The 26,987-nt window shown below is 42.5% G+C and overlaps 1 protein-coding gene across 1 annotated transcript in view; it reads right to left on the bottom strand.

Moving 5' to 3' along the window:
- Positions 1 to 26,987, bottom strand: part of SARM1 (sterile alpha and TIR motif containing 1) — a 211,249-nt gene that overhangs the window by 81,916 nt on the left and 102,346 nt on the right. Inside the window, exons 2-3 of the mRNA XM_085649108.1 lie at positions 17,059 to 17,677; positions 2,472 to 2,684 (exon numbers count right to left, since the gene is read on the bottom strand). Coding sequence (XP_085505234.1) covers positions 2,472 to 2,684; positions 17,059 to 17,677 — 832 coding nt within the window. The remainder of the gene's footprint in view (positions 1 to 2,471; positions 2,685 to 17,058; positions 17,678 to 26,987) is intronic.

Genomic DNA, 26,987 nt, shown 5'->3' with positions numbered 1-26,987 from the left:
CTTCATATAAATAATATAAAAGGTTGCCCTCGAATGGAGACGCAGTCCCTGGTAGGTTTTTCATTTCTTTTAATGGAGACTGCAGCGAGGCCAGCAGGAGGCATTCAATCAATTCAAAAGCGGCCTGACGCGTTTTGGGCTGCACGTCCTTGTTCACAGGCAAAATCGGAGTGCTCAACAGCAATTTGCAGTCACCTGATATGCATTTAAATATTAAGTCCATCCCCAGTGGGCGTTCTGCAAGTGCAAAGCATTATGATATAGGTCCATCACGTTCCAAACACATGTCGCGCAGCAAAGAAAGCGCAGAAAACTCTGCTTTTTTATCCAAAATTCAATTTTTTTCTCCTTTGTTTATCCATATTAAATTCAACAATTCCTCAGGCTGCCTGGGGCTACGTAATCCCACATGCTAGTAATAAGGCCTGGATAGGCATGGTATAAGCATTAGAAGAATATGGGATTCACAGAGTTTCAATTTGAATAATGGAAAAAAGAGGTGATGAAGTTGTGGAATTTAATATAGATAAACAAAGGATTAATAAATGGAATATTGGATAAAAAGCGGAGTTTTCTGCACTTTTTTTTCTGTGCGACATGTGTTTGGAACGTATTGTACGCTCCATTTGTTTTTAAATCATATGTCTGCCATATACTACAACTTAGTTAACCTCATCTATTGCTAATTATTGATACATTTATTAGCTATAAAATTATAACATAACTTTTTTAATAATACGTGATAAATTGCCATTATTGTGGGGTACATGTCTACTAAATATCACATACGTCTACAAACAGCCTTTTGCTCTGTACATGCGATAAAAAAAATATACCTTTGATTATTATGGCTTCTTCGTTGTAAATCCTGCACTAAAGTCTTAAATTGTCTCATAGCCCTACTAAAAGATGAGTGGGGCATATTTACAAGCCACTATCGCCACCACACTTTTAGTGAAGTTGTGATGGCAATAGGGGCCTAGCCTTATTTACAAGGCACCCTTTCACACTATATTCAGCGTGAAAGGGGAGGGAAATGGGTGTTGCGGTGGGCGGTCCACCGCAACACCTATTAATGTTGATGCTGCCCCCTATTTACAAGGGCAGCGTAAATAAGAGCCAGTGCCAAAATTAAGACCAGGGAAAACCTGGTCTTAAACATGCGAAACAAGGAGAAATGCTTTATTTCGTCTCTTTTTGCTGTTTCCATGTGTGCTGCCTTGTGCATAGAGCATTCACAGTCAAAGAGACGTACCTGAGGGTGCAGAACACACTGAACAGAGGTTTCACAATGCAGGACTGACACGACACAAACAAGTCCTATACTTTGTAAGTGGTGACTCTGGAAACATGTCTATTAACTAAAGTCCTGGTGGATGACTCCTCTTTCTTGTTCAAAAGTAACAACCATTACTCAAAGATGGGTGAGACTAAAAGAATGGCAACCCTTCATCTGGTGGTTGATTTTACTCAGCAGGAATCATGCAAAGTTTAGGGAGAAATTGAGGTTTATCAGAAGGAAAGTGAGATCTGGAGGTATCCACTTTGGCAGTGTCCCCATACTATCACATGTAAGAGTGAAATGTTTCCAGTTGCTGCCTGCATAGTAGGAACACATAAACGCTTAGAATTAGCCCACAGTCAGGTGCAATATAGAATATAACCTGGTAAGTGCCTTAAAGATCAGTCAGGATATAAAATGGCAAAAGGCTAAACAAAGCACCTTTATTAGATACAATCATTATTTTTCATTACTGCTTTCTACAGTTGTGCCACTATCAAACAGGGCTTAGAAATGCATAGATACACTTGCTTGGGCGCATAGGGGTATGGCTCAGACTAAGCAAAGTCTCAGTGGCGGCTGGTAGGAAACAGTGGCAGGGGATCTGTGGGGCTAGAAAAAAGAAGACTAAAAAGAAGACTTACCTGCTGGTTGCCGGTCACCACCCGCCGCCTTTCCTCTGTCCTAACTGTTTTCCTGGCTCCTGTCAGCACCCAGGCTCCCAGACTACCCTAGACAATCACAAAGCTGCTGTCAACAGCATTACAGCAGCGCCGTGATTGGTCTGAATGGCCTGGTTCAGCGCTCAGACAGGAAGTGGGAGCCTGTGTATGTTCTTCTCCCAGGCTGTGCAATACCGGCCGGCCAAACCGCCATGAGCACTTATGGTGCACCAACTACCTCGCCCTCTGACGCGAGTCCAGCCCCGCCCTGACCTGGCTCCATTATACTAAAAATAAAATGATAATAACGTTCTGTTATTATCATTTTATTTTTCCTTTGCACCGCTCATAGAGCAGTGGGGTGACACTCCTCCACCTTAGCAGAGGAGCCGCCTCTGGTACATCTGTAAGGTGAGCGGGTGATGAAAACCATACATGTACTAGATGGATGACATGTTTTCACAAGATGTCTAAATATATGCACATTTATTTGTTTATGATCTTGTGGCTTCGCCCCAAATACGTACAAGGAATGTTTCGCAGTATTTGTTGAACCCAATCTGCTGCAGCCAGATCTGCACTTCCAGTGGCTTCCAGTTGGGAACTGTTCGCACAATTTGGCGGGGTACTTCCTCGCCCATCATCTGCAGTGCCTTCTTTGCTAGGGCTGAGACTGTGCCATCGGTTGAATAACACACTATCCTCTTCAGACTTTGAGTGGCACCAATTTCATTAAACATCTGGAAAATAGAAAAGAGGATAATAGGTAATTGGCCTTTTCTCACGAAATGCCGACCTAAGGGAGTGAGATCCACTACTGAAGGATACGAGGCTGCGGTATGCAGAATGAAACAGTCATAGAGGTGGAAATGCTGCTGCAGCATTTGGACAAAATATTGAGTTAAAAATATCGGGAGATAGAAACATTGTAAATTAAATATTGTGGCACGCAACTATAGTGATGCACACACATCGTGGACAAGAATATCATTTTTGAGGTAACATTGTTGTAAAAAATATTTATATTTTTTTAATATCATTTTTAATATGGTGGTTAAAAATAATTATTTTAATGTGTTTTAATTGACGTTATTTTTATATCTTACTATTGTTTATATGAATGTTATTACTGTTTTTTAAATATGGCTTGCAATTTTAAGGGATTTAGATTTTTTTTTTGATAAACAAGTTTTTATTGGTTTTAAAGACACCACAAACAAAACATTGAGCCTGTCAAGCCACCCATGTACAGTCTTACGGGATGAGGGATTTAGATTTTTTAATAAAAATTTTAATTGTAATTTATAGTGTCATGGGTTGCTGGGTTTGTAGGGGGCTAGGTTAGGAAGTTAATTAGGTAATAATTAATTAAGAATTATTTAGTACATTTTATTCAATTATATGATTAATATTTATTTATTAACTTATGTAATACTGATTTATTTTCATTTTAAGTTATTTGCAGGATGTTAGTTTTGTAATGGTAAAGGGTGGGAAGTAAACCAATAATTAACAATTGTTTATTAATTGTTAATTATTTGACTGATTTTTAATTATGCAATTTATGGAATCCTTATTTATTTGACGTATATATTTTTAATTGCAGGCTGCTAGGTTTGTAGAGGTGTAGGGTGAGAAGATAATTAGGTAATGATTAATTAACATTGTAGTATCAATTGTTAATTAATTATTTATTTATTTTTATTTATATAAAATATGGAATACTGGTTTATTTTACTTATATTTTAATTACCGGTTGCTAGGTTTGCAGGGGTATAGGGTGGGAACTTAATTAAGTAATAGATAATGAACTATTAGTTAATATTTATGAATTCATTATTTAATTGAATTTTAAACAAGTAAATTGTGTAATACTTATACTCCAATAGTTTTCATAACATTGGTTAAATAGAGTTTATAGCATTAATGGTTTTATTTTCAATATTTTATAATATGTGTTTTTACTTGTAAACTTATTTTACATTATTAATCAAAATATTTATTTTACATTATATCAATTTTATTAATATTTTAAATGTCTACTATGAATATATACATATATATATTATATATTTTCATATGAATATATTTGTTCTCTTTGAAAATTAATATTGTTATTATTTCTCTCTCTCTCTCTCTCTATATATATATATATATTCATATTAATATATTTGTTCTCTGAAAAAATTATATTGTTATTAATTCTCTTTCTCTCTCTCTCTCTCTCTCTATATATATATATATATATATATATATATATATATATATATATATATATATATATATATATCACAAAACCAATCCAGCACCGCCTGACTGACAGCCAACAGGCGGGAAGAACGCTGGCAGGGACCTCTACGATGTGCTCACGCTGATAAGTATAGGCAGGAATCCGGAATCGGTGCAAGAATTCATTTATTTAGGCAAAGGCAAGTGTAAGTCCATTGCAATCGTCGGACATAGTGTCCACCATGACGCGTTTCGCTCGCATCCCCATATATATGTGTATGTATATACTGGTGATACATTTAAAAAATATGCAAAATTAATAAAAGGTAAAATAGATATTTGCAATATTTATGTTACTACATACATATTATAATGTGTCAGTGATCCACTGCTGCAGTAGCTCCAAGTACATTGGCAGTGCAGGCAACAACTAAGCGATAAAGTGCAAGGATCAGGTACCAATGACAGTGCTTCATAAGGCATTCATGCTAAAAAGTGGCCGCCAATAACAATATTATGCAATACTAAACAAGTTTATAAGTAAATAAATAAAGACACCACAGCACGTCTAATGCTGTGTACAGAAAGACTGTGAGCTATACATGGGTGGCTGCTCTATCACTGTTTATAGTGCCAGGGGTAGAACTAACAGATACATTGGAGAAAAAGGGTGAGTGCTAATACATGGAAAATGAATTGACAACTGGTGAAACGAATAAGTAGTAGAGCGGTGGTAGAGTTTACAGTGGATAGAAATGTGCATGATTACACTAAAGACAGCACATGGGGGCTTTGATCATAGGCTATGCCTGGGGTATCAGTTTGTATGGTTGGCAAGAGACACACTTTAGTGCCAGCACTGTGACATTGACATGTGATATGAATGCGCCTATGACATGCAGAGGGAGGAGTCCTTACAAAGATGACCATCAGAGGTGGGGGAGCAGAAGTATGTAGGTGCATGATTTATAAAGTGGAACTCTAGCTGTAGGAAGGTAGGTGTTCACAACAGAGGATTGGGGCATAACAGTGGGGGTACAGAGGAGATCCGGTTAAAGGGAATTTAAAGCAGAGGTCGGAAGACAAGGTTTACAAATATGAACCTCTTCAGGAACTGTCCAGTAATCTGGCTGTCATAATGCATTGAATATTGTTTGAAGAGATGGGTCTTCTGCTCCTTTTAAAGAGGAGAAGGAATGGGGCCTGCCAGATCCAGACCACACTGGGGCACCAGACCATTGGTGCATAGAGGAGAAGGCCTGATATCTCCTCTTGCACTTTTCCATTACCTTGTCAGGCTCAGTCTCCAGAACCTTGAACTCCCTGCCACCTGAGATTCGCATTAACCTATCTGCTGTTACTATTAAAAGGGAGGGTAAAGCAATTGTGATGAACAGATTCTTCCCACAATGACCCTCCGTCAGCTCTGAGGTCATCCATGGCTGTCGTTGACCCTGGGACCTCTGTCCAGTGAGTTACCGTTCATTCTTTTACCTGTATTAAGTTACTGTTCTATCAGTAGCTACAATTTCTGACACATATTATGTTATTACCTTTACTTTATCCATTGCATTATTATTAAAAAAATAAGTTACTTACCTGCAAATGTAGTTCTCCAGTATTGGAATCTTTCACAGAGTCACATGCTTGAATCATTCCCCATTGTCGAGATGGGAGCACCCGACACATATAATAGTAAGACAAAGTTAAAGATAGTGCATGAAGGCCCAAGGCCTTTTGCAACCTATCATAGTATATTTAAATAAGAGACCAAACTTATACCTCAGCCAATCAGGCTGCCCTGCCCTCTAGACCACTCCTTAGAGAGTTCCACGTCCTCAGATTTTCCATAGCACGAGTGCCAAACAACATCTGAAAGGTAGGAAAGGTGAGAATCTCAGAGAAGGAGGGTGGGTCACATGTGAATCTATGAAAGATTCCAATACCAGAGAACTACAGTTATAGGAAAGTAGCTTATTTTCTTACTCCAGTATTGGAACTTTCATAAATTCATATGCTTGAATCAGAGTATAAAGCAGTAGTGAGGCACATTGCAATGTGAGTGACAAAAGATACAATTGCACAGGAATAACCCTTGCAGAGGATATCTCATAATATAACATAAACAGAGATATAAGCATAGTTATTTAGACATATATATTGAATTATATATCATATAGGCTGTGAGAAAAAACATGCTGAAATCATCGAGTATGATGTGCATAAGAAAAAACATATATTACTTTAAATAATGTGCAGAGGTAGTAAAATGGACTGTGGGAAGACAGAGATAGTTCACCTTTACCGGAAAAGATGTCTCAGGACCGCTTGCCCTACTGCCACATCCCCTTGAGGAGTAGAATTGAGACAGTAGTGTTGATTAAAGGTATGCAGAGACTCCCAGGTACCTGCTCTGCAAATGTCCTGGACTGGCACACCAGCAAACAGCGCAGTTGATGAAGTAATAGCTCTTGTTGAATGGGCATGCACCGTAGTCTTCAGTGGCCTTCCTGCTGATTGGTGCCAGAATTGCAGCTGATATCCTTTCTGAGGTGCACTGTAAGCCACAAATAATTGGCTGGATTTTTGAAAATATTTGGTTCTATCCATGTAAAACGTGATCCATCTTTTTAGGTCCAAAGAATGAAGTGCTCTTTCCGCCGTTGTTGAAGGATTTGGAAAGAAGGTCTTCCATATGAGAGGCTCAATGATGTGAAAGTCAGAAGGTACTTTAGGGATAAACTTTGGTTTTCTATGCAGGATTACCCTGTCATCTCTGAATTGTAAAAAAGGCTCTTGGATAGTGAGGGCCTGGATCTCACTAACTCGCCTGGCAGATGTTAGGGCTACAAGAAGAACAACTTTCCAGGATAGGTGTTTTAGATTTGCGCTGTGAATGGGCTCAAAAGGGACCTTCATGAGCTGTGAGAGCACATGTTTAGATGCCAAGCGGGAGGAAGAGGTCTTACTGGAGAAAAAACCCTAAATAAGTTCTTAAGTTTTTGCTTTATTATCCTTGACGTGGTGACTTTGATGATATCATTGAAGGAACCAGTGACCTGAATCCACTGAGCGCCGAGATCCTACTGAAGTCGTTGCATTCGTAATCGGCAATAAGGAACCAGAGAGATGTATGATGACATAATCCCTAATAACGACTTGTAGAGGTGTACTAAAAGAGACTTTTTTCTTTATGTCATCTTTGTCAATGATATTAGTTTGAGTTGTCTCTCTGGCACGGGATACGCCTTGTTGAGTTCAGGGTTCAACCTTGCTCCTAAGAAGATAATGATTTTTGATGGTAGAAAGACTGATTTTTGCGATTCAGCGTGAGTCCTGGGTCTTCGAACAGATTTATGCAGGCTGTTGTTGATCTTTGTTCTTCTCGATTGGACAGCGCTTTGACTAGCCAGTCATCCAAGTACGGGAATACCTTGTGCTTTTCTCTTCTTAAAAAAGCTGCTACTGGAGCTAAATATTTTATGAATATCTGGGGTGCCGATTTCAGGTCAAAAGGAAGAATAGAGAACTGATAATGATTGCCGGCTACTGAGTATCTTAGGTACTTTCGGTGGGAAGGATGGATGGAGATGTGAAAATTTGCATCCTGAAGGTCGAGGGTTGACAGATGTTCTCCATGATTTAGAAGCAAACAGATATCCTGCAAGGTGACCAAGTAGAAAGTTTTGAGGTAGCTGCTGAGATCTCTGAGACGCAGTATTGTCCGCCATTCCTCTTCTTTCGAACCAAGAAGAAGCAGGAGTAGAATCCCTTTCCTCGCTTGGAAATGGGAACTCTCTCTAAGTCACCCTCCTGGAGCATGGTCTTGATCTCCAATTTGAGAAATCGTAAGTGCTTTGGAATTGAGAGGTGAGGAAGATTTGATAGTGGGGTATGGATAATTTCTAGAGTGTGACCAAATTGCACAAGGTCTAGGACCCATAGGTCTGATGTTATCTTTTGCCAACTTTGGTGGTGAGGAGAAATGCCTCTTCCTAGCCTGAATATGGAAATTGAAGGAATAGCCAGAATCTTTGAATGGTCATTGGCAGCGACCGGTGTCTTTTCCTTGATGTCCGGTTCTGCCTCTAGGCATGGTTCTGTTATAAGCTGGTTGAGGTGGCTGCCTATGTGAGTACTGTGGACAAAACTGTTGGGTGGTAGAGAAGTAGGAAGAATATCGATATTGTAGATAATTTCCTCTGAATGATGGGAGCTGTCTCCCTCTGGAAACCCAAAAGAGCATTTTTTTATATTGGAGGGTGCCTAGCGATATGACGGTGTCAGTCTTTATCTTTATGGTTTGTAGGGCTTCATCATCGTGCTTCCCAAATAGAGCTTCCCATTGAATGGGGGATCCAGTATTTTGTGTTGTACCTCTGGCCTAAAAGAGGTAGCTTTAAGCCAACCTTGTCTCCTGAATACAGCAGAATCTGCCAGCTGTCTCAAAGTGGTTGTGGCGATATCCATTGCACAATCTATGACCCCCGCAGATGTGCACTACCCCTCCTGTAAAATCTTCTTAGCTTCAGAGCTAACATCCTCTAGTAGTTGATCCAAATATGGAGCATTGTCAGCACACAGCTGATGATCATATCTGCCTAGGACAGCTAGTGAACTGGCTGCACTGACAGTAAGCGCCAACACCGATTAGAACCGCTTGCCAATGTTATCAAGGTGCCTACCCTCCTAGTCCGGAGGTGGCGATATTGGGGCCGATGGGTTCTTAGATATGCTTTGAGCAGCTTGTGTGATGACCGAATCCGGATTTGGATGGCCAGTGAGACATGCTGGAGCATCCTCTGGGGGTTTTATATTTTTTGTCTAACTGCAGAAGAACCGCTATAATGTTTGCACTGGTTCTATAATGCTGTTCTCGCCAGCACTGCCTGAAATGTATTACCTGTTCCTCCTCCACGCCTTCTATGTATCAATCATGATGATTTTGTGTACTCTTTGTCGCTCTTTGGAATACAGCTGTATGTTTTTGCTCTAAAGTTTCTAAAATAAAATAAAAAATAAAAAAAGAACCGCTATAATGGTAGCTGGGTTTCTCACAACCTTAAGACACTCTTACCAAATGCAGCCGACGATAGGCATGGATACATCACTTTTTTGTTATGACTCTTTGAAGTCATAGAGAAAACAGTACATTTACTCAGTAGGCACCGGAAGCACAAATCTTTTCGCTAACCTTTCTAGCAGGTTGTGAAAAACCCCAATGTCCTCAGGTGGGGAATCGATTGGGGCAGGAGATGTAGAAGAAGGTGAGGTATGAGATAATCATCCCATTCAGTATTGGTGTCACGGAGCTCACCATCCTCTCTGTCTTCATTATCAAAGGTTGCCAAATGCTGAAAAAGAGCTGTGTGCGGAGTATGTTTTGCCAATGTTGGCAACAGTAATGACGTTGGTCTTGGTGTGGAAGGGGGAGCAGTAGGAGGTTGCGTGACGTGATCTTCTGTATACGTTGACATTTATGGTGCTGTAACTGGAGTGGGAGAAAAACATTTTCTATAGTCGTGAAGCAATATTTGTTAATCAAATACCAGAGACCTAGGTAAACCTACTATTTACTTTAAATAGGAATCATGTTAATGAGTATCATCATCTGGATACCCTTCATAATCATGGTCATCTTCCTGACACTTTACATGTAACTGGGATGGGCTGCTGACCACCCAAAAAGGCCCCTCCTAGTTCAAATCGTCTTCTTCTAACAGGTGAGCTGGGAGCAATGGTGAAAGTTTGCTGAGAGAAGAGCTAGCAGGAGTTAAATACCTTCTTTCCTCATTTTTGTCGGTTTTCTCCATGGTCAAAGGTGTTGTCGACGAGGTCGACGGCGGGGTCGCCGTCGAGGTAACCAGAGTAGATGCGTGAGTCCTCCCCCGACAGAGAAGTTGTCATCGGTGTTATTATCGTCATCGGCGAACGAATGGACGTCGACAAAAGACCCATTGTCACTGCCGTCGACGACTAGGTGAAAGTTTGCTGAGAGAAGAGCTAGCAGGAGTTAAATACCTTCTTTCCTCATTTTTGTCGGTTTCTCCATGGTCAAAGGTGTTGTCGACGAGGTCGACGGCGGGGTCGCCGTTGAGGTAACCAGAGTAGATGCGTGAGTCCTCCCCCGACAGAGAAGTTGTCATCGGTGTTATTATCGTCATCGGCGAACGAATGGACGTCGACAAAAGACCCATTGTCACTGCCGTCGACGACTAGACCATTTTAATCTTAATCGTCGACGGTCTGGATTGAGCAGCCGCTAAAGACAAAGTCATAGTTGAGGAAGAATAAATACTGGATAGCACTGAAACAGTGCCCGTCGTCAAATTTATCAATGCCGGCCATGTAAGTTCTCATTGTCGATGGTGCCAATGACAAGGTCTTCATCGATGGGGAAATGCTCATCGACGGTTTGCAAGAAGACGGTTTTTTAAAAGAAAGACCAACCAGAGGAGGTGGTGTAGATTATTCAGCTGATATTTTCTTAGACCTTTGTGAGGAAAGATGTGGTCCCTTTCTCTCTTTTTGTTTGGAAGAAGAGTGAGAGCCCTAAGAGGATTTAGAAGGACTGAGGCCTTTGAGTAGTCTTCTTTTAAAGCCTTTTTTGGCTGTTCCATGTTGGAATGGGAATCGGGGTGACCAGTCCCTTTTTTTGAACATTCTAGAGGAGGTCAGCGATTACCCACTGTCAGAATCAGAGAGTGGTTCCTTCCTGGATTGAGCTTCTTGAGCCATAAGAGCAGCCTCCCTTCCCTGTACTTTAGAGTCTTTGAAGAAAAGGTATGACATACCTTACAATCTGCACCTGTATGGTTGTGATAAAGGCAGTATATGCAGTCCTGCTGAGGGTCCTCTGAATGAAGCCTCTTCTTTCCACAGGTACTGCAAGCTCTGAAAATACTTTTCTTCTCTTTATCTGACATGATGTATACAAATATTTTGTAGAAATATATAAAGGTTTCAAATATATATCAATGTGTAGATACAGCTGAGCAAAGCAAAGCTCAGAGGAGACATGACATGCGGTTGAAAATCTGAGGAAATTGAACTCTTTCAGGAGTGGTCTAGAGGGCAGAGCCTGATTGACTGAGGTATAAGTTTTGTCTCTTTTTAAAATAGACTATGATAGGTTGCAAAATTGAAGGTCCTAGGCCTCCATGCACTATCTTTAACATTGTATTACTATTCTATGGTACTGGGGGCTCCCACCTCGACAACAGGAAATCATTCAAGCATGTGAATCTATGAAAGTTTCAATAGTGGAGTAATATTTTTATACTGTGTAATTTTTTTCGCCGTACATCACTGTGATACCCCTGGGTCATTTTAGCGCTTTACAAAACTCTTTAAATAACTAATAAATAAATAAAATCTCAAGTCGGGTGTGGGTGCAGCTTTGCATTGCGAGAACTGCCAAAGATCTTATACATAGCTGTCAGATACAGTGGAGTACTGGAATAGAACACATTGCTGACAATGAAGCAGGTCTTCAATGTGATGCAGGCAGACACAGGGAGCCAATGGAGTTCTCTGAACATTAGAAGTGGCTCTGTCATATTTCTGAAGACCTTTGATAAGACAAGCTGCAGCATGACAGCCCCTCGTCTAAAGTGTCAAGTGTGTCTGAGGAACGATGAGATGAGGGTGTTTACTACAACAAGATGGACAGGACCAGTCCTTGGACAGCAGTTTGAAATCTGATGCCACTGGAAAGGTCTTCACTATGTGCAGCAAAGATAGTTGATGCCAGGTGTTTGTCTTCTTGTGAATCTCGAAGCAGAGGTTGGTGCCTATCTACGAACCCAAGGATTTAGTCCAACTGGCAAGTCGTGGTGTGAAATGATATTCGATGTTGAGAGCGAACATCAACTTCATGTTGATAGTGGTATCAAGCACAACTGGCATTAAGTGCAATGAGTGTCATATAGGCTTCTAACATCCATGCTTGAGTTGCAGTAAGGCAGCTTCCTCAGCCAGAGACCTGGGTGTCATCCGCACACTGAAGGAATATTAATTTTTACTTGTTGGCCAGAAGATTCCAAGCGGCTCCTTAATGTAGCTTAGAGATCACCAAATAGAGGATGGAGTCTCAGGAAATACAACCAGATTTGGAGATGGGTTTGATCTGTAAGAACCAATCTGGACAGGCTTGGTTCTCTGGTTCAGCTACGATATGAACCATTGCAGGTAAGTGATGTCTGAGCCCACTGTCGAGTTCTGTTCAAGGCTTCGTGAACAACTGACACAAGGGTTCAAACCGTGTCAGGCTGATGGTGATGGGATTGCAGATAAGCACCAAGTAAAAGACAACTATAGAAAACAAAGAAAGTGCTACCAGTGTAGTTCTTTGCACGATCACCATAAAAAGCATGCTTCTATTTAAATTTTTGGAAGCTCAAGCTGCTGTGATGAAAGAAAGTAACTTTACAAATAGGAAAAACAAGTGTAGGTACAACATCAAACAGGGCTAACAAGTTGAAAACTTAAGGAGAGGAGGTCATAGCTCAATCAAGCAGGTATGGTGCAAAGCTGAAGAAAGTGTGACAGTGAGCCCTGGATGACAGTGATTTCACACTAGTAATATTCGACAGCGAAGGGCCTCTGTGTGATTGGAAGGCGGGATCTAAAGTACAAGTCTTTCCTTAAAGCTGGCCAGAACAAGCTTTGTCCAGAACCGATGACACTTATGCGGGAACAGCGAAGGTGTTGCTCAAATCACTTAGAGATCAGCTCTAAATGGTGATGAAAATGATGCTTGGAGGTACTCCCTGCAGGTACAGCCATGACACTTTGGTCTTTTGCATAACCACTGGAGCAAAATATGCATCAAAAGGCATCACCGGTGAAATTATGTCACCCTTCAGGGATGCATATGAACATCAGCAAGTCAGGGTAATTTTCAATGCTTGTGTAAAATGTTTACACAGACCACTTCCCAGGGCACGAGTTGTTGTAATGGGTAGTAGGCTGAAGACAAGACGTCACCAGTATATTCTGAGTCAATCCTCTATTCTCTACTACAATTTCTGTAGTATTCTCAGTTGTGTTAGGGCAGGCACCATAAGATTGGAATACAATTCCAGAGCCGAGGCCCATTTCCTTAACTGATTCTCTGGCGGCTGGCTGGGGTGGGACTCGGTCCCCCAGTATTCCACATAGTGCGGGAGGCAGGGACAGCCCTCCAGTTGCCATAAAGGCATATCACTACTCCGGCAGTGCGGGATGCACACGGGCGTGCACGGGCAAAGCCTGGGCCAAGGGTGGGCTAGTCTGCAACCCGTCCGCGGCCGTTCAAGGTCGGGCCGGGCTCACACTCTTGGTTTTTCCTTGGAACTTATTTAAAAGTGAATGCAGACAACCTAACGTACTGTGGTTTTTACCCAGCTGCATTAAGAATTCACTTTTATTTTTTTGTGGGGTACTACCTGGTACGTTTGTATTGATTTGTTGGAATGGGGAAACATAAGCCATACCCTGCCCCCTCGACTCTGGAACCACTCTTGATGGGTTCCTCCAATGGGCTGTTGGAGCCATAAAAAAAGAAATTGAGGTGGCTGAACGTAGGCTCTTTCGTCACTTCCACCGCTCCCTATATCGATAGAAGGGGTGAGATTCTGCAGGGAAGTCAATTGGCTTCGGTAGCCCCATCCTCTTCAATTGCTTGTTGCAGTCAACCTGTTGGCCAACCTCAGTAATCGCTTTGAATATAGAGGAAACTGAGAGTATGAAAACCAAAATAGGAAAGAGGAAAAGAATGGAGCCTGTAACAACTTCCGAGAAACAATGTTCTGCTCCTATGCAACGCACTCAAAGTGTTGATCAGCAGGTCATCCCTCTGGAAAATCCATTGGCTGATGATAGGTTTCAATATTTTTTGGATGGTTTCTATCCTAGGTTAACAAATTTTATGGGGGATGTTCTGAAACCTATTTTGGCATGCTTGGCAAAGATCGAGGACAAACTTTTGTCTTTTATGGAATCTGTTAGGCTTGATTGTCGATTAAATCTCAAACGTGTGAATCGAGAGTTTGGCTACTCGGAGACCAGCAAATTGGCTCAATGATGCAGCTTGTATTCCTGGGTTGCTTACCACTGATGCGGGTCAACCTCTCCCAATATCTGCCTCTCATAGAGGTATTAATAGGGGTTTTAGTGATCAAAAATCACAGGATGGTGGATCAGTCATTTTGTTGGGGTGCCCCCAGGATACTGCAGCTCTACATTCTTCAGAAATGGTGAATGCTGGAAAGTATACGAAACCTGCCTATGGTACAGTTTCACAGGGCCCAACTGATTCTGATCATTTGCATCTCACTCCAGAATGTACTCCTTATACAATGATTTTAATGGGAGTTCCACCTTTAGTTGAAGGAACTTAGGATTCCTAACATAGTCTTATTAATAAAGCTGGTCTCTGATGTAGGAGCAATGCAGACTGTAACCCAGCTGCTATTGAGCAAATTATAATGGTTCGTAGTGTTAAATCGGTTAGCCCCACCGTGAAATCTGTTGAAGGAGATTGCATAGTCCTTAAGTTTTAGGGACCCTTGGTGGGTATGTTTTCTGTTATCCCGTTTGACATCTGTCAACCTAGTTCCCAGTAAACTAAGAGTTACCCCATTTGTCTCAGAATTAAATTTTTGCTTCTAAGTTTTGATCTTGCTCAAGAATTGTTTGGAAGTGAAAAGGATATTAGGCTTGATTCCGTACCTATTGATGAAGGTAGTTGATTGATCTTATTAGTCTCCCTACTGTTATTACAGCTATCCAGCCTGCAGCAAACAATAAGGCTCCAGGCCCCGACGGGGTACCAATTGATCTTTTTAAGCACAACATCGATCTTTGGGCCCCTTTTTTAACAAATGTTTTGAGGGCTGCGGTGAGGGGTAACCTAATTGAGTGATGGAGAGAGGCCACTATGATCCCAATCTATAAAAAGGGTAATAGGAATCAGCCGGCCTGCTACATACCAATTTCACTAATTGATTGTACTACCAACATTTGGGGGAGGGTTATTTTGGAAAAATTAGGGGAATGGGCTGAACTTACATCCTTTTTCTCACTCTTCCAATATGGTTTTCAACCTTGTTTAGGAATGGTGGATCAGGCCCTTAATCTACATCTTATCTGGGGAAAATATGTCAAGGCCAGGAGAGGTGCCCTCCATATAGCATTTATGGACCTCCCCTGTGCCTGTGACTCTGCAGACAGGAAGAAATTAGGTGTTTTATTGCTTCACGCGGGAGTAGATCCTAGTTTGCTAGATCTAATTAAGTAACTGCATTGGGACACATCCCTTGAAGTGCGTTATTCATACACAGAGGATTGTACAAAACCTATTAAGGTGACTAAATGAGTAAGACAAGGCTGTTTTTTGGCCCCATTTTTGTTTTTAATCTATATCAATTCTCTTGATAGATTTTTGGGGGCATGTAGTAAAGATATTCCACAAATTGGCTCCCGTGTAGTTCCGGTTTGCCATTTATTGATACAGTTGTAGGATGAACACATATATTAGTGATCGCTTCACATAGTATAGCTATATAAAGTGTAATCAAAGATATTCGATCTCATCTGCATAGGCAATTACTTACAAAAATTAGGTTACCAAAATGACATACATACTAACCAAGTTCGTGTGTTATCTGGTATAGTTGACGATTCGCATCATTGCAATTGTATATAATCAAGCCTGTGAAACCTCCCCTTCTGGCTCACCAGTCTCCTTACCTAACAGGTATGTATGGTAAATTTCCCATATATTCTTCGGTCTGTTCCGCAGGGAGAGCAATTCGTTATATGCTTCGGATTGAGTATTACGGTAGATCATAACTCTATGCCACTTTCCCAATGCGGGTGTCGGGCCTCTGGCCCTTCTCAACGGCACTCGCCATTTTGCTAATAAGTGTCCTATAGCTATCAATTTGCGGTGTGCTTTCCCAAACCTTTTGGTGTACCCCAATATGGCCATGAATGGTTTCACCTCTAATGTGGTGCAGGGTAAGTGTTCTAGTTCCTGAATAATCGCCCACCAGAAGGTGAACACCCCAGGACAGTATTAGGGGACATATATAAAGTTAGCTGTCTATTCTGAGCATCTGGAGCATACAGCTGAATCGTTAAGCCCATACCTGTGCAAACTCTCCGGGGTATAATATGTCCAATTAATCTATTTAAACTGAATTAGCTTGTGTCTGCCATCTTGTGATATATCCTTAATCATGTAACAGCAGTATCTCTAACTTCCGTCATCTATGACTATTCCCAGCTCTCACTACCAGTCCTGTCTCGCCTTCGTCATGGATGGCTAGCGAGCTTCTTGTGCGAGGGAGTAGAAACTGCAGCTCAACATGTATTGTGTTACGGCACCAGGGTTAGTGTAGGACATTCATGAGTAATCCCCACTATGAAGTGAGAAGGAGCCCTTGCATGTAGTTGAGGACGGAAGATACATTGCCGCATTTGTGTGTTTCAGAATGAGGGGCATCACTTGTAAGTGCTTCCCCGAATAACAGGTGCACTTATATAGTATGGAAGCCAGCCATATGTACACATGTGATATTGTTACCAGTATGACTCACATGAAGGGTTTCCTGGGTGACACTGACCAAAATGGAGACACCATGAGTATTCTTAAATAAAAGTGATTTATGTCCCTTAACTAAATATTTCATACCAAATGAGGAAATTAGCCCACTTCTGTGCATGTTAGTGCCACATAAGCAACATATATGTCAAATGAGAGGTTAGTTTGCACAAATATAGAGAAAGGAGGACTACAATAACTATACGGCCATATCTTAAACACTTTTCACTTCCAATATTTACACATATGGAATCCCAGGAGGCTAAGCCCACCCAGATGCTGGTTCATGGTCTTACCTTGGTTTTCTTTTGCATGGATTTAATGGTGGCTTCTACACACAGATAGAAAACAGCAATGCACTGGGCTTCCAGGCGTGAACTGTCCAGAAGAGGCACCAGGCGCTGCAGATCACCAGCAGTCCGGCCCTGCATATTATCACTGCTGTCTAGCAACTTATGGGCAAACTCTTGAGGGTCCAATGAAGCAATGAAAGGCTCCACTAACTCCAGGGTGCCTGCCCGCTCCACCTCTTTCTCTATCTCCTTGTTGGTGGCCAACACAGTTATGGCCAGGCAAGCATGGAAGCGGATCTGTTCGTCTTCTTTGGAGAACACTAAGGGAAAGAGCCACTCAGCTGTCTTTTTCTCAATCATAAGCCGCTGGTTGGCAGGTCCACTGTACATGGCACAGTTGGCCAAGGCCATGGCACAATGTCGCAACACAACGGCGTCAGTCCAGCGGCACCAATAAAGGATAGCATCAAGACCACCGTCTGAGATGAGCTGGTGGCAAGTTTCCTCAGTGTGTTTGAACATGTGTTCCAGGATGCCGGAGACACTCCGTGCCAGCTTCATGTCTTCTCGCTCTCTGGAGATATTCAGGATCACTCCCAGGCCAATACGAGCGATTCGATCTCTGGTGGCAGATATGAGAGGGAATAGAGAAAAAACAAATTGATCATGTTGAAAAATTATTTTACCTTGTGCAATAAAATTAGGTGCTTCGAGTATGACGCAACTCTACTGAGTAGTATGACTGCTAATCCCCTGAAAGCACCTGCCCTGCCCCTGCCAGACATGGTCTTAGTAGATATCTATATCTATATCTATATATATATAGATTTTTTACCATTTATCCAGATGTAATTTTAGGGTAAATCCAGAGTATTGTGTTGTGTTTATCAATAGGTTTATAGTGAATGCTTTGCATATTTTGCACATTATTTTGCGGATTTGTACATTGAGCTGTATTTGCACATTTATTATGAAGGTTGCTAGATTTGCACATTAATTTTGCAGATTTGCACATCTTGCTGTATTTGCACAGATATTACCATCTTGCTTATTTTGCACATATTTTGCGTTATTTGCACATCATTGGTGAGGAATATCTTCCCATTTATGGGATTATTTTCTACCCAATACATCTATTTTACTACAGTGTAGTACTGGCACTTTATGTACATCTCTGTTACAAGTATAATATAGAAATAAGCGCTAAGCATTAAGCAAGTTACTTTGTCAACTGTACTCTTACTTGAATTGAAAACAAACAGATACACCTATTGGTATACTGTATTTCTGGATATGTTGGACATATATGCAAACGGGATTGGTCCCTGTAATTGTATATGAGTGAGAATCTCAGCCGAGTGAAAGTATTTTATCTATGTCTATACGCAATGTGTTACACTATACCTCTAAAAGAATCCCGTTCAGTTCGTGCTAACCATGTGACCAAGACCGCTGTGTCGGTCGAAACGCGTCAGAGCCGAATGAAGTTTGTGGAAAAATAAACCTAGCACTTTATTTTGCACCAGCATGTTTGTGTCCGTGTCTTTTGGTAGCACCGGCTGGTGCTACGGAAGGAGGATTTGATATATGTAGATATATATATATATATATATATATATATATATATATATATATATATATCACTACGAAAAACCTCCGAATGGGGAGCCCCTGACCCTACAGGGCGGCCTCTTTCAGACGGGCACGGAGAGTCCCGACAAATATATATATATAGATGTAGATATATATAAATATAGATATATATATATCATAGGCTGAAATAGTTCAGGGTTCCCGCCATCACACAATCAATAATTAACTGCCTTCCAATAGGCTGCTCAAATGAGATTTATCCCTCGTTGCATCATGGGATTTGTAGTGTGTGATCGGCGCTATCTTCCCGATAATGTTACCCCAATGGGTTTCTGGGCGCTGGTCCGTTCAAATCCCCAAGGACTGCTGCTCCATAAGTGAGGCTTGGCAGATTCCAAACCCCATGGCCCCGTTCACATCCATCGGGTGGTGCGCTCTCCACGGCCCAAGCTGCCGAGAATACATCAATAACGTTTTGCTTAGCAAAATGAGAGCGCACTCACACAGCAGCTGACCACAAAGAGTCTTTATTCTCCACAAACGGATATTCAGCACTCTGAATTTCAATTGGCCTGACGCGTTTCGGAGTTCTTAATCTCCTTCCTCATAGGCTGAAATAGTTCAGGGTTCCCGCCATCACACAATCAATAATTAACTGCCTTCCAATAGGCTGCTCAAATGAGCTTTATCCCTCGTTGCATCATGGGATTTGTAGTGTGTGTTCGGCGCTATCTTCCCGATAATGTTACCCCAATGGGTTTCTGGGCGCTGGTCCGTTCAAATCCCCAAGGACTGCTGCTCCATAAGTGAGGCTTGGCAGATTCCAAACCCCATGGCCCCGTTCACATTCTCGGCAGCTTGGGCCGTGGAGAGCGCACCACCCGATGGATGTGAACGGGGCCATGGGGTTTGGAATCTGCCAAGCCTCACTTATGGAGCAGCAGTCCTTGGGGATTTGAACGGACCAGCGCCCAGAAACCCATTGGGGTAACATTATCGGGAAGATAGCGCCGATCACACACTACAAATCCCATGATGCAACGAGGGATAAAGCTCATCTGAGCAGCCTATTGGAAGGCAGTTAATTATTGATTGTGTGATGGCGGGAACCCTGAACTATTTCAGCCTATGAGGAAGGAGATTAAGAACTCCGAAACGCGTCAGGCCAATTGAAATTCAGAGTGCTGAATATCCGTTTGTGGAGAATAAAGACTCTTTGTGGTCAGCTGCTGTGTGAGTGCGCTCTCATTTTGCTCAGCAAAACGTTATTGATGTATTCTCGGCAGCTTGGGCCGTGGAGAGCGCACCACCCGATGGATGTGAACGGGGCCATGGGGTTTGGAATCTGCCAAGCCTCACTTATGGAGCAGCAGTCCTTGGGGATTTGAACGGACCAGCGCCCAGAACCCCATTGGGGTAACATTATCGGGAAGATAGCGCCGATCACACACTACAAATCCCATGATGCAACGAGGGATAAAGCTCATCTGAGCAGCCTATTGGAAGGCAGTTAATTATTGATTGTGTGATGGCGGGAACCCTGATCTATTTCAGCCTATGAGGAAGGAGATTAAGAACTCCGAAACGCGTCAGGCCAATTGAAATTCAGAGTGCTGAATATCCGTTTGTGGAGAATAAAGACTCTTTGTGGTCAGCTGCTGTGTGAGTGCGCTCTCATTTTGTTAAGCAAAACGTTATTGATGTATTCTCGGCAGCTTGGGCCGTGGAGAGCGCACCACCCGATGGATGTGAACGGGGCCATGGGGTTTGGAATCTGCCAAGCCTCACTTATGGAGCAGCAGTCCTTGGGGATTTGAACGGACCAGCGCCCAGAAACCCATTGGGGTAACATTATCGGGAAGATAGCGCCGATCACACACTACAAATCCCATGATGCAACGAGGGATGAAGCTCATCTGAGCAGCCTATTGGAAGGCAGTTAATTATTGATTGTGTGATGGCGGGAACCCTGAACTATTTCAGCCTATGAGGAAGGAGATTAAGAACTCCGAAACGCGTCAGGCCAATTGAAATTCAGAGTGCTGAATATCCGTTTGTGGAGAATAAAGACTCTTTGTGGTCAGCTGCTGTGTGAGTGCGCTCTCATTTTGCTAAGCAAAACGTTATTGATGTATTCTCGGCAGCTTGGGCCGTGGAGAGCGCACCACCCGATGGATGTGAACGGGGCCATGGGGTTTGGAATCTGCCAAGCCTCACTTATGGAGCAGCAGTCCTTGGGGATTTGAACGGACCAGCGCCCAGAAACCCATTGGGGTAACATTATCGGGAAGATAGCGCCGATCACACACTACAAATCCCATGATGCAACGAGGGATAAAGCTCATCTGAGCAGCCTATTGGAAGGCAGTTAATTATTGATTGTGTGATGGCGGGAACCCTGAACTATTTCAGCCTATGAGGAAGGAGATTAAGAACTCCGAAACGCGTCAGGCCAATTGAAATTCAGAGTGTTGAATATCCGTTTGTGGAGAATAAAGACTCTTTGTGGTCAGCTGCTGTGTGAGTGCGCTCTCATTTTGCTAAGCAAAACGTTATTGATATATATATATATATATATATATATATTTTGCGCCGGGTTATTAAAAAAACACACCAATGGATAAGTAAACATACAAGAAGCCACACAAAGTGCAAGAGACACACACGCACAAACTAAACTATGCATACATAGTTATACAGTGAATATTTATTGGACATCAAGTACAGCTGGTCAGGGTTGGCAAATGGTAACTCTGGCACAGTCGGCGGTTGCTACCCCTGGTCTAGGGGTTCATGAACGCAGCAACTAGAACAGAAACTGAACATTGGCAAAGCCCTATTTATTCAATAGTTTCCATTTCATTGTCTTCCCCTAACTCCTCAGCACTGAGGAAGAGTTGGTGGTCTCACTTCAACGACCCCTAGAATTTTGAGAATCAGCGTTTGTGGATTGTGTTACAAAGCACCCTAAGATCGAAACATATAGGGTTTTTGTTCACACTTACTGCCGGGCACTCAGCCTGGAAGTCCTCAATACTGTCACTTAAGTTCAAAGTTCAGTATGCCAGCCACAATTGGAATTTACTCCAGTCAAAATGAGAAGGAGTCGTGTTTTGAAATGTGACAATGAGCACAATGCTCTGGAGTCAAGATATATTTCGGCTGCTTCAGGTAGGCCTCACAAGAGTGGTGGTGTCAGGTCTCATGTCAGGTGATGACTTCCTATGGCAGATACATGTGAGTGAAACCTATGCGTACAATCTATCCTGAGGAGCAGTGCTTATTCAAAGGGAATGCATATTTCAAATGACTCATTGATAAAATATCTGCGCCATCATATATAAACTTAGGTGAACAACTTTAAAGCCCACACGAGGAGAAACAATCAGATGTACAAGATCCAAATATATTTTTTCTCCATTGAAGTCGAAAGATTTCCAAGCTATGTTCCCTCGTCTTCTTTGGAAAGCATTTTCTTTTAATAGGGAGGGCCGGCCCCAATTCGTTCGCCTATTCCATTTATTCCATCACAAAGCCTGCAGATCACCTACAGTAAACCTGAGCTGTGCTGAAGAAAAGTAACACAATGTTAATCTTGTCCATAAATCCCCATTTACCTCCTCCGTCGCTGCATCTTTCTGATCACACCACTGCCTAAAAGCTCCTCCCTTTCTTGCACTTTGCATGCTCCTTGGCAGAACTTCTCGCAGGGGCAGCTCCTCCTTTATGGCAAAGGAGCCTTACTTCTCTAAAAAAATAAAATGGTAATAAAACCACTTTATTATCATTTTATTTTTCATTACTGCCAGCCGAGGTTAGGGCGGGGCTATCCTGGCTAGGGTCACGCTACAGCGGAGAGTGTTGGGCACTTGTAAGTGCGCATGTCAGTTTGGTCGACCGTCTGAGTCCTTGGGGAGAGAAGTTGGCCTAACGGCTAGGGCGTTCGACCTCAAATCTGGGGGACGCACAACATCCTGTGATTCTGGGAAAATCACTTAATCTCCACGTGCCTAACAAAAATGAATGCGTCCTCATGGGACGTAACTGGTGCTCGTGTAAAGCGCTCTGATACCCGATACTTTCGGCTCAAGTTCGCACTATATAAAACTCCACAAAATAAAATAATAAATAAATAAATAAATGTTTCTCCAACCCAGCTGTGTTTCAACAGCCAGGTTGTAGAAAAGCCCCAGGCTCCCTGGGCCTGAGCGAGCGTCAAGTCAGCCCACTCAAGCCAAGCACGGTGCTGCCCTCACGCTGGCACTAGCATGAGAGCAGTGCTGTCATACCCCCCTGGGAAACTGTGCAGCGTGACCAACATCGGGAGAGGAGCACAGAGGTGGCGGGTGCAGGAGCAGGTAAGTGTTTTAAAAAAACATTATTTTCCCCTCACCTCTAGCCCCACACCCGCTTTGAACCACCACCCCAAAATTGGAGCAGCCACCACAGACTTCTCAAGCACTATGAAAAACTTTCAAATATCCACAGACAATACATATATCAATTTCCATCTTAACAACAACCTAAACATACTGCTGACATCTCTTCCGCTTAGTCAGATTCCTGCTCTGGTTGAAAGGGAGATTCCTCTGCATGCACAAAATCAAGGCTCAGCTCATCGGGGAGGCGGGGAGGCGGGGTGGAGGGGGGCTGCAAAGTAAGCCCGTTTCACTACACTTTGGCTTTCAGGTCCCACCTCCACAGCCTCTCAATGTAGAAACATTAGGCGTTCGAGGATTCATTTTCAGCTAGCACCACTCTACAAAACACTATTTTTACTTCAAAGTAATCCTGACCCAGATCCGTGGTCATGTACCACCCGGACTTCGACAAGCCAAACTGAATGTGCTCACCTCTCTACACCAGGCTTCAATGAGACTTGGTAGTTTTTAAATCCCATTTTGTGTTCTAATGTAACTGAAAAGTTATACGTTGTGCCTTAAAAAACGATTAAGTAAATTTATTGAAGTTCACAACTCATTAGTAGGCAACTCTTGCTAATTCAACCACTTTTGTTTCTTTGGCAGTATGACTACCAGATGGTTGCCAAGTCAAATAAGATAGCCTATTCCATGAAGTACCAGCCCTGGTAGTTCCAGGAAATATTGCATGTTTGATATTGCAAACTAGTAGTAAATTCAGTAATTCCGATTTTTTTTAAGTGACTGATTAAAGCTATTGAATATCAATTAATCTGGAAAGTATTTCACGAAGGGATAGTTAAACAGTAAGCCGTGTGCCATATTACACTGCAGGAAAGGCAAACAAAATTAGGTGTTTTTACGTCATACACAGGCGTGGCCCATGCAGGTTAGAGCGGTGGGGCGAGGGTAGTCGACAGACAACAACGAGGGACACAAATTTAAAAAAAGAAAACCACTTACCTTGCGCTCGCCGACTCGCTGGCGCAGCAGGAGCAAGGTAAGTAGTTTTATCTTTATTTTTTTTATTTAAGTTTCTCTCGGTGTTGTCCATCGACTCCCCCCATCTACCCCCGCCCCACTGCTCTTACCTGCACGGGCTGCACCTGGCCAAACATAGTACTTTTTATAATGCATTTTGTACTAAAGGGTTAGGAAACAGTTTTAACAGTGAGACTGTCTTGGGGATTTGAACCAGTGCTTAAATAGTGCTGTTGTTTTCTGGTGCTCGGCATAGGAACTTAGGGCCACATGTATGACCATTTCTAGAGTTTGCAGATAGCAAAGTGGGCCGTTTGCGACCGCTAAAACTGCCTGTAGCATGTATCAACCCTATTTTGCGAGTCAGTGACTGACTCGCAAGATCGGGTTTGCAAGTCACTATTAAAAAAGGAGCTCGCCAACGGCATCTCTTTCAAATAGCGAGCCGCAGGGGGGTGTACAATTGTTTTGCGACCGGAATGCGGTTGCAAAACTATTGCAGTTTACCACCCACTTCAAGTAAGGGGTAAGCCAGTCGCAAACAGGTAGGGGTTCTGAGGGGATCCCTTCCCGTTTGTTGGCAGCAAAAGCGTTTTTCAAGAGCACAGACCACTGCCTACTCTTAAACAAGCATTGGCATAGCCAATAGGTCTCGCCTTTGGGACCTTATAAGTGTTTAGCCATGCAACACTTGATGTTGTTGCACCAAGGATATTGTGCTGGATAACTAAACACTTATAAGGTCCCAAAGGCGAAACCTATTGGTGATGCCAATGCTTGTGTTAACATACGTCGGCGCGTGGGCAGCATTTCTTTCTGCAAGAGAAGTGCATGATGCGCTCTCAGTACAAAGCAAAAGGACAACATATGAATGCTGACGTCTGATGACATAAGCCAGAGCAAACACTGTAGTTTATTACATAAGTCTCGAAACTTCCAACTCTGCTGCCAATTCCTTGGTGTCTTCGACAATTTAAATTAAGAGTGAAATCAGTTCAATTAAATAAATGCATTTTCTCTACAATTTAGCTCTGCTGCTTTCCACATTCCACAAATGAAATAATTTCTGTGGCAATGCAACAGACGAAGCTGTTAAAATGTAAACTGCTTGGGTTCGAGGTGCCTTGTAAAATATCCAAAAATGTGCACACGATGATTGTTCCCTCAATTCTCCAGACTGATCTGCAGAATAATGGAAATAAAATCATGTCAGACTTTGTTGCGAATGAGGGAGCGAGAGTGCGCTTTTCATTGCTGTAATATCATGTGGCAGGAAAAATGTTTGTTGCAACTGCCAGAATTACTTACCTAGCTTCATTCATACAACCGAAACAACAAGATGTTCTGCTATGTGGTATGCAGCGAAGGTTACGATTGCAAAATCGAAATAAAATACTCAGTTTTTCCTTTTAAAAGGCTGAAACCGTTTGAGGATGGCAGCGTTTGTTCATACTCCGGGGATGGCAGAACACGCTTGAATACGTCCAACGAGATTATTACCAGTCTCTGACCAGTTCCGCACTGAACTGCCTACTAATGTTACTGTGTACTGCCCCGCCCTGACCCCTCGTCCTCACATGAAAGAGCCCGAGAGATGCCGAGTGAGCGAGAGAATGAGACCCAGGGGCTAAGGCGGAGAAGGGAAGAACGCACAAGAGAGAGATGTGAAAACGAAGGGAAAAGTTGGGGATAGAGGCACAAAACAGTTAAGATGACAGTAACAAAGAAAGTATGAAGAAGAGAGACGGAAAAGTGGGAGAAACGATGTGAAGCGAGAGTTGGGAAGAAGAGAGGCAGAGACGGGACTGAGGATGAGAGGGACATCAAAGCAGCCACGCAGCCGGGAAAGTGATCGCGATCGTGATCAAGCGCTGAGAGCGATGCACTTAATGAGCATGACGAGGAAAGCCATATGGCACCTCTGCTCATAAGCGCCCGCCCACGCACATGCACGTAAGCTGTAGGCCGGGCATAGTAGCATTTTTTGAAGCCCTTACTAAAAGTCTCGCCCCAGACCAGTGCATGCGCTGGGTTAGGCGAGACCTAAAAATGAAACCGAAACGTTTCATTTTTAATTTTTAAATGCATCCCATTGTCCTTTATGGAAAATAGGCTGCATTTCAAAAAACACAAAAACTGCTTTGTTGAAAAAGCAGTTACAGACATGATAGTCTGCTGACCCCAGCAGGCCACCATTGCTGTGAGTGCCGTTCGTTTCCCAATGGGTCGCAAAGTGCTACCTGCCACATGAATTTTAATGAGGCAAGTCAGTTGTGACCCATTTGGGAATCGCAAACAGTGTCTGAAACACTGTTGTACATTTCATTTTGTGACTCGCTAATTGTGAATCTAAAAAAAAAACGCAATTTGTGAGTCGCAAAATGAAATGATCATACATGTGGCCCTAAATGCCTAACTCCAACACTTTTTATGACAGTCTGTCACATGGTGGTGATGTACACCTACTTTCAATAGAGCACATCAGTTTAGCAAATCAATATACACATAATAATAATAGAGCACCTCCAGGCCAATAGTAGTGTCATTTTTGTAGCACTGGCAGGGGCAGTGGAGGAGTGCAAACTGCAGTGGTTTCTGAAGTGGTACCTTGGGACCTGCCACTTATTTTTGAAGGAATTAAGCACTGGTTTGAAAATATAACCACAAATGTCGATTCTGCACATGTCATATGTGAGTGTACAGGCTTCCAAGGGCCAGGTTTCAACAAGAAACGCTGTTTTAAACTCCGTAGAACTTAAAATGAAATGCAGGCTAAAAAACAAAATGAAAATCAGACCAAAGACAGACGAGTGACTGCAGAAGAAAGTGCTAACGAAGGGGATAGGTCTGGCTCTGGTATTGGGGATATACTGACAGAAAGCATATTGAGAAAAGACAGGTACACAAGCCACCATTACAGGCAAGGCCAGCATTAGG

The sequence above is a fragment of the Triturus cristatus genome, chromosome 3_2 (genome assembly GCF_964204655.1).
Source record: "Triturus cristatus chromosome 3_2, aTriCri1.1, whole genome shotgun sequence".
Taxonomy (NCBI): domain Eukaryota; kingdom Metazoa; phylum Chordata; class Amphibia; order Caudata; family Salamandridae; genus Triturus; species Triturus cristatus.
The sequence above is the reverse complement of the archived record's forward strand: the minus strand, read 5'-3'. Positions and strand labels throughout refer to the sequence as shown.